At 38.0% G+C, this 14230-nt stretch overlaps 1 protein-coding gene across 1 annotated transcript in view; it reads right to left on the reverse strand.

The window, feature by feature from the left end:
* Positions 1 to 14230, reverse strand: part of SLC17A5 (solute carrier family 17 member 5) — a 104530-nt gene that overhangs the window by 47782 nt on the left and 42518 nt on the right. Inside the window, exons 6-7 of the mRNA XM_042781566.1 lie at positions 11482 to 11568; positions 9569 to 9687 (exon numbers count right to left, since the gene is read on the reverse strand). Coding sequence (XP_042637500.1) covers positions 9569 to 9687; positions 11482 to 11568 — 206 coding nt within the window. The remainder of the gene's footprint in view (positions 1 to 9568; positions 9688 to 11481; positions 11569 to 14230) is intronic.

Raw genomic sequence — 14230 nt, forward strand, 5'->3', positions numbered from 1 at the left:
GATTTTTAGGTTAATTTTTAGGTCCTACCACCACTCGGCACTCTCCAAGCTGTCTGTGCTGTGCTGTCAGGCTTGTTGAGGATTGCTGCCAGATTGCAGCTCCATATGTCTCCTTTTTTGGTATTTTCATGCAAATTCTTCTGCTGGTTGGGGTTTAGTCCACTTCTATATCCTTCCCTTCAAGGCTTAGGGGTCCTGGATTATCTTCTGTGTCTGTGTTAATTGGTTTCCCTTTTCTTTGTTGAAGAGGGTCTGTGCAGTCTTTCTCCCTATTTCACCATCTTACTGGAAGTCAGAACATTTATTTTTTTAGAGCAGTTCTCCAGCCTGATCACACTTCAGAATCATCTTTGACACACTGTAAAATTACAGAAGTCTGTGCCCCATGCCAGACCTACTGAAACAAGAAAATCTGGAGTGTAGGGTCAAGGCATCTTTAAAATGCTTCATGGTTGATTCTACAGAGCAATGGTTCCCAAACTTTGCTGCATAGCACCTGGAGAACTTTAAAAAATCCTGAGGGGAAGATCACACACCAGACTGATTAAATCAGAATTTCTGGAGGAAGAGGGGTTGTGAAGCCTGGGAGGTAGGAATCCATATTTTTTAAAGATCCCTAAGGGAGCTCTGGTAGCATAGTGCCTAACTTGACTGCTAACCAGAAGGCTGGTCGTTCAAACCCACCAGCCACTCCTCTAAAGGAAGATGGGGCAATCTACTTCCGTAGTGATACTGCCTAGGAAACCCAAGGAGGGGTTGCTATGAGTCGGGTCTGACTTGATGGCACATAACAACAACAACAACAACAAGGTGATTCAATGTGCAGCAAAGTTTGGGATCCACTGCTGTAGGGATTAGATAAAAGAGTCTGCTCCATCCATCCTCCTGCCCAGCCTTGCTTGAAAGGCTCACGACAGAAAAGAAGGAAAAGATTTGTCTAAATATTTTAAGAGTGTGAAGGAATTTGGAGCGTACTTCTTTTTATATGGCTTTGATATCCACAAAGAAACTGAAATTAGACTTTCATGTAGAAAACCAAAACCAAACTCACTGCCATGGTGTTGATTCTGACTAATATCAATCCCTGCTGGATTTCTGAGGCTGTTAATCTTTACAGAAGTAGATTGCCTCATCTTCTTCCCATGGTACGGCTGGTAGGTTTGAACCGCTGACCTTCTAGTCAGCCAAATGCCTTATCCACTACAAAGGTTTGAGTTTAAATGTAGCTGAACTCTGAAAACTAAATATATACTGAATGATGTATCTCCCTCCCCAAAATATAATTTGTAATGTGAAATATTTAATCATTTAAATGTTTCTGCTCTATATTTACTTATCGACAGTAATGTTTTAGAAAAATGTATTGCTTGGATAATAGCTTTTCTCAAATATTTGGGAATAATCTTGTTTGTAGAAAGGCAGCAAAAATGAAGCACTTTCAGTCTTACTGTCATATTTTCAAGTGCCTAATGCATTTATTTGACTGCTAACCAGAAGGCTGGCAGTTCAAACCTACCAGCCACTCCTTGGAAAGAAGGTTGGGAAATCTACTTCTGTAGTGATACTGCCTTGGAAACCCAAGAAGGGGTCGCTATGAGTCAGATCCGATTCCATGGCAGTGAGTATACATATCAACATAGGTGTGCCTAACCTAAGCTATAGTATTTTCAATTGCCTCATGTGCATGTGAAAGCTAGACAATGAATAAGGAAGAAAGGAAGAATTAATGCCTTTGAATTATGGTGTTGGTGAAGAATAGTGAATATACCATGGGTTGAAAAAAAAAAAAACCAAATCTGTCTTGGGAGTACAGTCAGAATGCTACTTAGAAATGAAGATGGTGAGACTTCATGTCTTATACTTTGGTCATGTTACCAGATGGAAATAGTCTCTGGAGAAGGACATCATGCTGGTAAAGTAAAGGGTCACTGAAAAAGGGGAAGACCCTCAACAAGATGGACTGACACACTGGCTGTAAGAATGGGTTCAAACACAGCAGTGATCATGAGGATGGTGTAGGACTGGGCAGAATTTTGTTCTGTTGGACAAGAGGGTGCTATAAGTTGGAACTGATTCCAAAAACATAAGCACTTACAATAGTCATATCAATTGGATTTTTGATAATTTTGTTTTTTGGAGAATCATCCAACCAAGTCTAGCTGTATATCAACCATATAAGTCTCAATATCTGAATAAAAGGCCCATGGGTTAGAGTTTTGGAAAAAAGATTAAGATGAATTTATTATAGCATAGTGTTCACTTGTGAACTGGGTACAAAATAGTTTTCTTTGTCCTCAACAAGAACAGTGAGATTAACTTATAGTATTTCCTACACAGTATTTCCTATCTCTTCCTACCTTTTGAGCTTCATCCTTGGGCAAATGTTAGACATTTTGATCTTGAATGGTTGGTTGTTCTAAGAAGTCTCTACCTCTGTGGTGTTACTGTTCACCTTATAGGCCTGTGTATAATTCAGCTGATAGCTGAGCTACTAGGGTGAGTTCAGTTCCAGGCTACAAGTGTGCCAAAGGGCCATAGTCTCAAGAGTTCCTCCAGTCTCTGTCAGACCGTAAGCCTGGTCTTTAAGAAATTATTTTGGATTTTGTTCTACATTTTTTCCCCGACTCTATCCAGGACCTCCTATTATGATCCCTTTCAGAGCAGTTAGCAGTGGTAGCCAGGCACCATATAATTCTTCTGGTCTCAGAGTCATAGAGATTTGGGTTCATCTGGCACATTAGTCCTTTGGACTAATTGTCTCATTGCATTTTTGATTCTTCACTCTTTGTTGCTCCAGATAGGGAGAGACCAGTAGTTGCACCACAGATGGTGACTTCATTTTTCAATCTTAATTAATTTAAATTAGAAGTTAAATAGCACATGTGGTTAATGGCTACCATACTAGAGAATGAAGTTTTAAGGTAAGACCTTAAATAAGTATAAAATAGCTTTTTCCAGTGTTCTAGATCCAGATATTCTCATTATTTTTCCTAAAACATTACAGTCAGAAGTGACTTGCCAAATCAAGCAACACACACACACACACACACACACACACACCCCACAATCTTTTTCCATTGCTTTGTTGTTGTTGGGAGCCGCTGAGTCAGTTTTTTTAGTTTGCTTGTTTTTGTCTGTTTTAAAACTATTATTATTATTAATACATATGTCCTTTTTACTATTATTCTTTATTCTTCCTCTCCCAGGTCCTAGTGTTGCATAGTATTCTGTTGTGTGTACTTAAGCAAGCACAGTTTACTACAGTGATTGTATCATTTTGCAGTCCTACCAACAGTGCATGATAGTCCCAATCTCTCCACACCCTCACCAGCATTTGTTACTTGCTCTCTTGTTGAACTTTGCTATTACTGCTGGGGTGAGATGATATCTTGTTGTTGTTTGGATTTGCATCTTTCTAATAGCTAATGATGCAAGCATTTCTCTATGTGTTTGTTGGCTCCCTGAATATCTTCTTTGGTGAAGTATCTGTTAATATCCTTTTTTTAACTGGATTATTTGTCTTTTTGATATTGAGGAGTTAGGTTTTTTCCATAAATTTCAGAGATAAGCCCCTTGTAGGATATCTCATTCTGTTGCACATAGGTAGCTTAAAAAAGTTGGAAATAGAAATACCATTTGATCCAGCAACCCTACTACTAGGTATATATCCTAAAGAAGTGAGAGCTGGGACACAAATAGATACATGCACACACATGTTCACTGCAGAACTATTCACAATAGCAAAGAGATAGAAACAACCTCAATGTCCATCAGTGGACAAATGGGTAACCAAACCATGTACCAAACCATAGAATACTATGTAACACTAAAAAATAATGAAGAATCTATGAAACATCTCAATGTGGATGAACTTGGAGGACACTATGCTGAGTGAAATAAGTCAATCATAGAAGGACAAATATTGCATGAGTCCACTATTATAAAAAATCAAGGAGTGGTTACACATGGAGGGAAATTTTCTTTGTTGGTTACCAGGGATGGGAGGGAGGGCAAGGAAAGAAAAACTGCTAGGTAGGTAAGAGACAAGTATTGCTTTTGGTGAAGGGAAAGGCAATATACCAAAATGACCAACACAATAACACTAAGGAAAAGGAAGACAGAGAGATGCAAAAAGAGGTACAGACAACAACAGTAAACACTTTTACATAAACAGTACTACATAACCAGTACTAACAAACATTAATCTATAGGTAGATAGGCAAAATGATCAGATATGGGCAGGCAAAAGGGAATATACTCATGATGATATATAAGTTTGGCAGATGATATTTCCGCATATAAATTTGTATGTGTCCATACATATAATAGAGCTAACGGGGCAAAGGTATGATAACATTTTACCCAAAGCCAAAAACCTTGAGAGAGTGAGTTTCTGACCATCGACTTGAGATTATAGTCATGGATGGCATTAAGCTCAACTGGTATAACATACTAGACAAACACATTATTCCATATCCAACTTTAGTGAGTAGTGACTGGGGCCTTAAAAGCTTGTGAGTGACCATCTAAGATGCAACAATTGGTCTTTCCTTGTCTGGAGCAAAGAAGAATGAAGAAATCAAAGATGTATGGAAACAATTAGTCCATGGGACTAGTGGACTATGCAAACCTCAGCATATATGACCCTGAGACTAGAAGAACTAGATGGTACCCAGCTATCACTTCCAAACATTTGCAAAGGGATCAAAATCGGAGATCCTGGATAGAATGGGAGAAAAATGTGGACTCAAACTTAAAATAATTAATAAAAAAACAAGGCTTACTGGTCTGATGGAGACTGGTGAAACCCCTGAGACAATGGCCCCTAGGCACCATTTGGGCCTGGAATTGAACTCACTCCTATGGTTTCCAGCTAAACTCTAGACCAGCCTACAAGGTGAATAATTATACCAAGTAGGTACACTCCTTAGAAAAATCAACCATGGGAGATCAGAAGGGCAGCATTTGCACAGGGAGATAGCTCAGAGAGCAGGAATGCATCAGAAAGAAGGACACAGTGAAAAGGTAACCAAAGGGAGAAAGTGGGAAAAAAGCTATTACACTGTGGGGATTGTAATCAATATCACAAAATAAAACATGTATGAACTGCTGAATGGAAAATGAATCTGCTCTGTAAAAATTTCACCCAAATAACAAGTTTTTGTTTTTTTAAAAAAGAACATGGGTTCCATCAGGTGCACTTCAGTCCTCAAAGTGACATTTTTGCTTTTTAACACTTTAAACACTAAGCCAAAATGTTAGCAAAAACATCATGAAAACTCTTATCAGAGCTATATATTCTTTAAAAATACCACTGTCGATAAATGAGAATATATACAGCAGGGAATTTAAAAATTGTTCAGATATTTGCCCAGCCAACATTTGTAAAGAAAATTTTCATTAAAGATTTAAAGATAGTAAAATTTGTGAAGGAAGAATCAATGAGGTTCTGAATCTTTGAGTAGAGAATGTGTAATTTACCATGTAATAATACCTAAATAAGTGTTTTTGTAAGTTGAAGGAGAAAAGGACACACTACAAAAAATTATTTGCTGTTTAATGTACATTTTCCAGAATATAGAGGCAGAACATATACACAGCAAAATATACACCAACAATTTCTATATGTAGAATTTAGTGACACTAACTACACTCTTCAAGTTGTCCAACCAGTCTTGTTGTGCTTTTACAAATTATTCCTCTTCCATTAACGTAACCTCATTGCTCCCTAAGCTTATCTTAACCTTCCAAACCAAAAGCCAAATTCACTGCCATGGAGTCGATTCCGACTCATAGTGACCCCCACTGGGTTTCTGAGGGGATAAATCTTTATGGAAATAGATTGCTCCATCCATATTCCTTTGGGTTTGAACTGCCAACCTGGTTAGCAGTCAAATGCCTTAGGCCCTTTGCCACCAGAGCTCCTTATCTCAGCCTTGTGCGTTACCATTGTCAAATTGATCCCACATAGAAAATTCTTTAAAACTGCACAATGCTCAAGCCAGACATTCTTTAAGCCCTTGCCTTTTATGTGTCAGCAACATGAACTGCTGCACTTCTGGCTGATCACTCTTTGTCTCTCGTGCCTTTGCTCATCCTTGGAATACCTACACGTCTTTCACTCTCCCAATCTTTCTGATTAACTCCCAACTTGCCCTCACAACAGGAGTTCTGATGGTTCTGTAGTTAAAGTATGGGGCTACTAACCAACAGGTCAGCAGTTTGAACCCACCAGCCACTCTGGGAGAGAAAAATGAGGCAGTCTGCTTCTGCAAAGGTTTATAACCTTGGAAACCCTGTAGGACAGTTCTACTCTGTCCTATAGTTGCTATGAATTGGGATTGACTCAATGGCAGTGGGTTTGGTTTGCTTTTGGGTTCCCTGTGGTGCAGTGAATTACTTGGTATGGCTTTGCTAGCCATGGTCTTTGTTACTCCCACCAGATTACTGAGTGAGACTGTGTAAATAAAGTGTATGGAACTCTGATGTTGGGATTGGTACTTTTGTCACTCTGCCAGGTTTAAAATGTGACTTCCTAGAGACAGAAAGGGGGAATCTCATTGCCATCAAGAAAGAATTGCTGGAGGTGAAGTGGAGCATGTCCTTGGACCTGAGATCCCTGCGCTGGGCCACCTTGGCAGAGATGCCTGGCAGAGACACCCAGCTGAGACAGCAGCAGTGGAACCAAGAGGCACAAGACAGAGCGGTGGGCTTACCTGGCCCACAGAGTGAGAAAGCTGAGTGCCTTTGGGCAGGAGGCCAGCTGGTGGAGTGGGGTGCACTTAGGTGTACCTATTGGCATTGCTAAAAGATCTTTGGAATATATTGCCAAAGCAGGGCAGAGGCCAGGCTGAGAGGCCAAAGGCCAGAGAGGTATGCCTGAGGGCACATCAGAGAGGAGCTGAGACTGTCCTGGTTGAAGAACTGTATCCTGACTGCGTTCCTGAACCTGAGTTGTAGCCTCTTACTCCCCTAACAAACCCCATAATCGTGAGTATTGTCTGAAAGTTCTGTGTGGCCACTGCAACAAATTATTGAACCCAGCAGAGAAGTAGTGAGGTCCCTGGTATCAGAACTGGTAAAAAGATTGGAGGGTGGAGGCATGTCTGGCCTCAAAGGAATAAGCCTTGGGAGGTTGTTGGTGACTCTTTTCCCCCTTCTGAGGTTGGAGGAGGTCAGAAGATGCCGCCTCCATGCCATTTTAGCACTCCCTCAGAAGGTTCTGTTCAGATACAGCTTTTATTAGCGAGAAAGAGAAAAGCAGTCCTGGCTGCCGTCAGCTGAGCTGGTCTAGCTCTAACAGCTACATCATGGTGTTCTGTTGAACTTAAACAAGGGTACTCTGTGATCATTATGGAGTGGGGCAAAAACACGACCACTCCATAATCATGTTTGAACACAGACAAAAAAAAGAGCACTGTAAGCCACAGAAAAGAGTAATAATGAGTGATGCTGCTACTTTACAGCTTTAGTCCTACCTTCTGGATAAAACTGACACCTTATCATAGAATTGCTACTGCTTTTTCACAGCACCAAATCCAAAGCAAACCCTCTCCAAGTTCACCTCAAGTCTAAACTATGACAAAACCCTCGAACTCTCTTACCAAAATGATTCAAGTTTCCTCATGGTGTGCTACTTCCTCATTATAATAAGTCAAGAAGCCCAACTTTGTTCAACTACAGGTATGATGTGGTATTTGCCCAGAGGGATCTCTTCCCATCTGCTCCAGGTTGGTTGAGAACCTCTTCTTTCTTTGTTCTCAAGATGAACGATGTACCTTATAGTGCCATGTTGTAAAAACTGCATTATATTAAAATTCTATTCATCCGCATCTGTTCCCATCTGGGGAGTACAAGTCTCCCAGGAAAAAAACCAAAACCAAACTCACTGCCGTTGAGTTGGATCCAACTCACAGCGACCCCTCCTTGGGTTTCCAAGGTTGTATCACTACAGAAGTAGATTGCCTAACCATCCCTCCGAGGACTGGCTGGTGGGTTAGAACTGCCAGCCTTCTGGTTAGCAGTCAAATGCCTTAGGCACTACGCTACCAGAGCTCCTACAGAAGCCATGCTTTATTTATTTTTAAGTTCTCAGTGCCTGACAAAGAACTGAGGACACAGTACATTCTCCAAAAATGTTTGTTTTAAAGGAGAATGAGGTATAGTAGATCCTGTACATTTCTTGGATCCAAAATCTAAAAGTGAAAGTCCATGTCACACATAATTATTTTACGACATTTTCAATGACAACTTCTTGTTTAACAATGCAGTCTAGGGGTTCTAAGAAACCTTAGTCTCCTAACTCTTCTTGTTTCTGAATATACCATTTTCTGAAGCACATGAAAAAACAAATTAATGTCAGTTTGGTATTGGGCAGAATAACACATATATCAGGGTAGATAAAAATTTTTTAAAATATCTAAAATTAAAAATTTTCTTACGTCCATAAAAATAGTGACAAAAATGAAGTACTGGAAGAAGCAAGCTGCTAATCATCAATGCTAAGAAACTGTGATAAACACATCAAGTTTTATCTAGCAGTAACTATTTATAATGAATTAAATACTTTTTATCTGTTCTATATGGAAAAAAAAGGTGTGTCATTTGATTAAAATGTTGAGGACACTAATCTCCCCAAAGAAAGTAACTTTATTATAGTGCTGATTGCTTGTGTTTCTAAGCATTTTGCCAGGCTCTGGCAAAGACTAAGAGATGCCATATTTCTTAAATTTCTGCAGCTTGTAGGGACATTGGTAGCAAAACTAAAAAATTTAAAAAACAAAAATATTACTTAGTAAATTTGTAATTACTGCCTGATTATATTACATATAAGATTTTCAAATATTAATCACAATTAACTTAATGGGTATGATAAATTTTATATGAAATATTCTATGTTGTTAAACTAATAAACTCTGAAGCCACTGTGAATGCTAAAATTGACTGCATATAGTTAAATTTTTTCTAATGTTTTTATGGTCTTCTTTTAGTCTGATCCAGAGGTGAATATTTTATTTCCATGGCTAGAAATTTACTATATTTAGTTATGTCAGACTTTTATTTTTGATTTGCCATTGTACTTCATTAAGTGATATAAATCCAGTTTTAATAAGATACAAATGTTTTTCTAAAGATGATCTACTCCAGAGAAGCAAACAGGTGTATGCTATATTATTATACTACAAATGAGAAATGTGTTATCTCCCTTTTTAAATCACACCCATTTAGTACACAGTATTTGGTTTTAAAAATGTAACTGAGATTTCTCTCATAAATAACACATTGTATTTCCCAATAATTAAGACAAAAGGAAAAAAAATAAGACAAGGCTCACTTGATAATCATTACTCTGAAAAGTTTAAAATGATTTAAAAAACTAATATTTCATAGTTTTAACCTGGTTTGGAATTCCTCAGATTAAAGGAACAAATACTTAGTATTTACTTCCTTTGCCTGTTTATTTTGCTCAAACCATGCACAATAGAAGTATTTATTAAAAAACTGACATCTTAATTCTGAACAACAAAAAGATTTTGAAATTCTTTTTTAAATGTGCCAAAGTCCATACCTGATTTTTTAACGATGAAAGAATGTATTCCTTTTCAGAACGGGAGATTGTTCTGTGAGTTTCTGGTGTATTGCTCACTAACCAGATCCATAAAATAAACCAAAATATTCCAATTATACCTTAAAATAGGGGGGAAAAAGTGTTTGTTAAATAAAATTAGAATGTACCAAAACCAATTTTTACATATCTTGAAAAAATTACATAACTATAAATTTAATCTACAAATCGTTTCACTTTAGATTCCATTTCAAATTTTTTCCTTTATCCATTAATGGGATAACTACTAAAACTGTATTATTTTCTATTAATTTTTAAGAAAACAACTTCTAAGCATGACTTTGCCTATCAGGGTCTATCAGAGAAATTTGAAAAAAAAAAAAAGAAAGTCCAAAGTGTATATATTTCCACAGGCAACAGTTTTTGTTTGCATTGCAGGTATATTTCCTACATGAAATGTCCATGTGGCAAACTAATTTGTTAAAAATATGTATTGTCCTGCCAGTGAGAAATGAAAAACCCAGGACTAAATCAAACAAACAAAAAACTACCATGTGAGAGCACCCTACTTTGCTTAAGAAAAAATATTTTCAAAATATAGTGCTTTATAATATCTAAGTTAGTCATTTTAAAATTAATTTTATTTGAGGTGAGGTTCATATAACAAAAAAGTAGCCATTTCAAAGCAAATTCAGTGGTATTTAGTGTATTTACAATGTTGTGTGCAACCACTACTTTAATCTAGTTCCGAAACTTTTCCATCATTTCAAAGTAAAACCGCTTACCCATTAAGCTCTCTGTCTCTCTCTTCCTGTCCCTGGAAACCACCAAACTGCTTTCTGTCTCTATGAATTTATCTATTTCAGATATTTCATATAAATGGAATCATCTAATCTGTGACCTTTTGTATCTGGCATCTTTAGCATGTTTTCAAGGTTCATTCCCTTGTTGTAGCATATGTCAGTACTTCATTCCTTTTCATGCTTGAAAATATTCCTCTGTATGTCTATACCACAGTTTGTTTATCAACTCATCTGCAGATGGATATTTGTCTGTTTCCACTGGTTGGCTACTGTGTTGCTATAAATATGCATGTACTTGTTTGAGTACCTTTCTTCAATTTGAGGGGGTATATACCTATGAGCGGGAGCTCTGGTAGCATAGTGCCTAAGGCACTGGACTGCTAACCAGAGGGCTGGCAGTTCAAACCCACCAGCAACTCCTCAGAAGGAAGATGGGGCAATCTACTTCTGTAGTGATACTGCCTCGGAAACCCAAGGAGGGGTTGCTATGAGTCGGGTCTGACACAACGGCACATAACAACAACAACAACATACCTACGAGTGGAATTGCTGAGTCATGTGGTAAACCTGTTTAATTTTTTTCAAGAGCTGCCAAACTAGTTTCTGTAGTGGCTGAACCATTTTAAGACAGCATTTTTTGACAGGTAAATGTGCCATTTAAGCTCAAGATTCAACAATGGTTTCTACTGAGAAATATTCCAAATTTAACATCAGATCATAACAGTCAGCTAGATTACTTTAAACCTTATCAACTTGAAAAACTGGTTACCAGAAAGTATTTTAGAGCTTTGTAGTTTAGCTAATGATTATGTCTGGAAATTTGCATATATATATATATATATATTTAAATAATTCTTAGACTACTAGTACATCTGGGATTTTTTACATTATACTTTAATTTTTTTTAGTATACCCATTGTTGTTGAGTTGATTGTGACTCATAGCAACCCCACAGGACAGAACAGAACTTCCCCACAGGAAGTTACAAGGCTGTAAAATCTTTACAGAAGCAGACTGCCTCATTTTTCTCCCATGAAGTGGCTGGTGGGTTCAATCTGCTAAACTTCCAGTTACCAGCTGAGTACTTTTACCATCAGGGCTCCTTAAACTTACCAAAAAGGTAGAAAACATAAGTCCAATCCATATAAAAGCAAATTATTCCAGAAAGAGGAAGAGAAATTACTGTTCCAAGCTGTGCTCCTAGAAGACCACAAAAAACACTGTAAATTTGGGAGATGAACAAAGAAGGCACAGATCTACTGCTTAAAGATAGGTAACAGATGATCTCAGAAAGAAGTACTACTCAAATCCTATTGGAGTTGAATTAGTTCCATATAATTATAAACAACCCATCCTCTTAAAAGACCATTTATTAGAAAACCTACAATATGTAAAACATACCCATTAAAATGAAGTTATATTAGTTATAACTATGTAGCTACTGACACAGCTTAGAAGGCATCCATCAATTGAAGACCCATCAGAAAATGAACTTGTAAATGCCACATGTGTTACAAATGCAAATGTGTGGGGAAGCACAGTCTAAGGCAGAACACTGATGAAATGAAAATGAAGTTTTAAATAATCTTAATTTGTCCTCCAAATACAAATAAATATTTCAGATAAGTAATTAATAAAATATATTTTAGCCACCAAATGCAATATATTTTGTTAGGTGCAGTGGCAACTAAAATGATGAATTAGATATTGTTTCTGCTCCCACTTTTCAGTCCTATGAAAGAGACAAATATAAGCAAATAACTGTTACAAGTTAGAGAGTATTAAGTGTCACAGAGTGACACAGAAGTTCACATATGGGCAAGATAATTTCTGACTTCCAGAGGTAAGGAAAAGATGTAAGATGCAACATCTGAACTGGACTTTGAAAAGATGAGAATGATTTGGTCCTGTAGAAACAGGATAGAGTTAGATGTAATAAGCTGAGTGAAAGAATGGAAGTAGGAAAGCACACAGAGTGGGTGTGGGAACTTCACTTGGTTAAAGGAAAGAAAGAGAGAAGAGAAGGCTGGAAAAATGGGTTGAGTAGTTCTTGAGTACCTAGCCTGTGACAGGCACTATGTGCCACAGACTGCTAAGTGGAATGTAGTAGTGAAAACTAAAGAATCTTGACTCCTACTTTAAGGAGTCTAGATTTTACTCACTAGGTAAAAGGGAACTGTAAATAGTTAGTACCTGTTTTGGTCCTCTAGTGCTGCTCTAACAGAAAATACTATAAACGGATGGCTTCAACAAGCAGGAGTTTATTCTCTTACAGTTTAGGAGGCTAGAAGTCCAAGTTCAAAGTGCCAACTCTAGGGGCTGGGTGAAAGCCCCTTGACCTTGGGCTTCAGCTCTGCCTCTTGTTCCCAGCCCACTGAAACTGGAGGATTCTCTTAACTCAGATAGCTCTTGGCTGCTAAGACTGACAACCCCAAGGTCAACAAGTAAATGGCACAGTTCCAAGATATCAAGCAACAGGGCAGGTCACTAGTTCAAGTCCAGAAAACAGTCTAAAGAACAGCAGACAACATGACAGGCCACTGAGATGAAGACTTGACTTCATGCAGGGTCCAAACATGCCAAAAAGCTCAGAGACCTTTCTCAAAGCTGGTTCTCACATGTTGGAAGCAGACCACATCCCTAGGGCAGATAATCAGCTGCTCACAGTAGATTCCTAGTTGACTGCCAGGCTCATCATGGGGAGTAACTACATATAGCTGCCCAACCACTCAAAACCAGGGCCAGCCAAGAACAGCTACTGTGGTAGTTAAGATTATGGTTAACACATAATCTTACACATAATTTTAACTACCCAGTATCTGTTCTTGAATTTATTATCATACTTCTCATGTAACTATCTACCTAATTGCAAGAATGATCTTTAAAAAAATGTAAATTAGACCATTTTCCTCCTTTGATTGAAAACCTCTGCCTCCCTATTTAGAAAAAAATAAAAGTGTGTATTACTTCCCATAGCCTACAAGGCCTAAAAATGATCTGGCTCTTATCTATTCCTCTAAACGCATCTTGGGAGCTCTGGTAGCATAGTGGCTAAGACACTTGCCTGCTAACCAGACGGCTGGTGGTTCAAACCCACCAGCCACTCTTCGGAAGGAAGGTTGGGCAATCCGACTTCCGTAGTGATACTGCCTCGGAAACCCAAGGAGGGGTTGCTATGAGTCGGGTTTGACTCGATGGCACTTAACAACAACAACAACAAACGCATCTTATTCGGTTATCCCTTTTATTCAGTATATTCTAGCCACCTACACTGGCTTCTAATTTTTTGAACAGCATATGTTGTTCTGATTGGCTGGAAGTCTCTTTGCATGGCTAGTTCTTGCCTATCTTTCACATTTTAGCTCAAAAGTCACTGCAGAGAGGCCTTTCTCAAACTCTGTATCTAAAGCAGGTCAAAATTTTTCATTCAGTCAACAGAAGAAAGGTCAGAAGTTCTGCTGGAATGTTAGAATTATAAATCACATAGAAAGCTTATGTTATTTCACCTGTAGATCAAAGTAGTGCCATGTGAATTCACAGAATAAAGATGTATGAAGAGAGGGGTGGGGTGTCATGATACACTCATTAGAAGATCAAATCAGAAATCATAATGTAAGAACAAAAGTGCTCACTTTTCTAGCTGCCGGATATTGAGAAAACATAACATTCTGTATATCAACATCTAAAGAGGCAATAGACTTTGGAAAAGATGATAGTAGTCAATTAAACCACACTGCTGTAGATTAATGTGCCAAAGAAAAAAAAAAAGTAACAATAAACTTACACTCTAAAATTTTTATTTTCCTCCAATGGAGGCATCCAATATTACATGATTCTGGCGTGGAGGAATTATTCCCACCAA

This window comes from Orycteropus afer, unplaced genomic scaffold (assembly GCF_000298275.1).
Source record: "Orycteropus afer afer isolate SDZICR_OR568_19922 unplaced genomic scaffold, OryAfe1.0 scaffold00133, whole genome shotgun sequence".
Taxonomy (NCBI): domain Eukaryota; kingdom Metazoa; phylum Chordata; class Mammalia; order Tubulidentata; family Orycteropodidae; genus Orycteropus; species Orycteropus afer.